Raw genomic sequence first — 2,071 nt, forward strand, 5'->3', positions numbered from 1 at the left:
AGGCCGATATTATTTTAAAACTCAACTTTACCTATTTTTTAAGAAACATAATTTCACTATGTTGCCCAGGTTTGGTCTTGAACTTCAGGACTCAAACAATCCTCTTGCCTCAATCTCCCAAAGTGCTGGGATCACAGACGTGAGCCACCACCACACTGGCCCCTCTGTGGAGCTTTGAGGCTAGACATAGATGAGTGGTTCTTGTGCATCAGCTTCGCCTAGAGTGCTTTAAAAGAACTTCCATACACGTACAGGCTTCACATTCATAGAATCTGATCTGTACTTTCAAAAACTATTTTGAACATCACCCCAATTGAGAACCAGTTAGATTAGGTAATATTTTTACATTTCTTTCAATTCCAAAAATGTCCAAAAAACAAGGCAAAGGAAAGTTGTTTCCTTTCTAATCCTGATGATTGCTCTGGATTGCGATCTTATTCAGAGGTGGGGATGACTGAGGAGGGTGTTTCCTGATGAGCACGTGTTCCTTAACTCATATGTCCACCTGGAGATCCTTTCACACCGAGCGGAAGACAGAACCAGCCACAGGCTTCATCGATGGTGACTTGATTGAGAGTTTCCTGGATATCAGCCGCCCCAAGATGCAGGAGGTGGTGGCAAATTTACAGGTGGGCCCAGTCAAGTCTTGTAGGTTGAGGTGTGTCAGGAGACTGTCCCTGGGTACCCCTCTTTCTAAGTTTCAAGGTGCCAGGGGCCCTCTGTAATCCTTACCAGATGGAAGGTGGGGTCTGAGGGGAAGGAGATGTTTGTGGTTGTGGCTCATGGGTACCCACTAGGTACCAGACTCTGTGCTAGGAAATCTACCCATGTTAATCCCGTCCTTGAGCAGTGAAGACACATTTGGGATCTCTGGCGAGACCCAAAGGTGGGAGGCAGGGTCAGGATATCCCGCAGGGAGAAGAAATGCTACGATTCTGGAATCAGGGATATTGCTCACTGGAAATGGTGTCTCTGGGGAGCATCCTTAAAGAGGGAAAAATAGACCAGGTAGTGTCCTTGCTGACCTGTGTCATCCAGGGGGAGGTGTGGGTTTCTGGTGAGTCCTTCCTTTCCTGTGACAGTGGTGGAGCCTTGTGCCTCCTTCACTGGAGGCATCCCCCTCCCCAGCTTCTGGAGAACACCCTCTTGGTCCTCACAGCCACCCCCATCTTCTCATTGCAGTATGACGATGGCAGCGGTATGAAGCGAGAGGCCACTGCAGACGACCTCATCAAGGTTGTGGAGGAGCTAACTCGGATCCATTAGCCAAGGGCAGGGGGCCCCTTTTCTGACCCTCCCCAAAGGCTTTGCCCTGCTGCCCTCACCCTCTTCTCCACCATCGTCTTCTTGGCCATGGGAGGCCTTTCCCCAAGTCACCTGCCCCCAAAGCCACAGTTCCCCTACGTGGAAGTGGGGCAGGCTTCATAGAGACCTGGAATGAGCTGAAGGCAAAACATTTTCTCCCTGGATTTTTACCAGTCTCACATAATTCCAGCCATCACCTTGGACCACCAAGCCTTCATTGGTGTTGCCAGTTGTCCTCCTTCCAGGGAGGGATTTTGCAGTTCTTTGGCTGAAAGGAAGCTGTGTGTATGTGTGTGTGTGTGCTTGTGTGTGTGTGTGTGTGTGTGTATCTCACACGCATTGTCCTCTATCTTTTATTTAGATTGGCGTTGTAGGGAGTTGTGGGTAGTGGGGAAGAGGATTGGGAGGGTTTCATTGTTTATAAAGTGTGAGACCTTCCTTTTACTTTTCTTCTGTTTCCTCTGAGAGCATCAGCCCTAGAGGCCTGGCTGCCAGGTCATGGCAGCCCGTGTATAAAACCTGGAGATGGTGGATGATCCCCATGCCACAGCCCTTTTGTCTCTGCAGACTGCCTTCTTCGGAAAGAAGGAGGTGGGAGGATGTGAATTGTTAGTTTCTGAGTTTTACCAAATAAAGTAGAATCTAAGAAGAAAAGTACATTTGTTTTGTTTTTAATTTCCCCAGCCCAGCTATCCAGCACCCCAGGTATACTATTCCTAATTTACTGCGAACTTAGGCAGTATCCTTCCCTTTATAGTAGGTGTTG

General features: G+C 48.5%; 1 protein-coding gene across 3 annotated transcripts in view; it reads left to right on the forward strand.

Annotated features, from left to right (window-relative positions):
• Positions 1-1,960, forward strand: part of DDB1 (damage specific DNA binding protein 1) — a 33,972-nt gene extending 32,012 nt beyond the window's left edge. For 2 of the 3 annotated variants that reach the window (XM_037735327.1, XM_037735326.1), the window contains exons 26-27: positions 506-629; positions 1,183-1,960. In XM_037735327.1, the coding sequence (XP_037591255.1) occupies positions 506-629; positions 1,183-1,266 (208 nt within the window). In that variant the 3' untranslated portion in view covers positions 1,267-1,960. The remainder of the gene's footprint in view (positions 1-505; positions 630-1,182) is intronic. The other variant, XM_017519854.2, reaches the window with a different exon arrangement.
• Positions 1,961-2,071: the final 111 nt, after the last annotated feature.

The sequence above is a fragment of the Cebus imitator genome, unplaced genomic scaffold, assembly GCF_001604975.1.
Source record: "Cebus imitator isolate Cc_AM_T3 unplaced genomic scaffold, Cebus_imitator-1.0 Scaffold779, whole genome shotgun sequence".
Lineage (NCBI taxonomy): Eukaryota > Metazoa > Chordata > Mammalia > Primates > Cebidae > Cebus > Cebus imitator.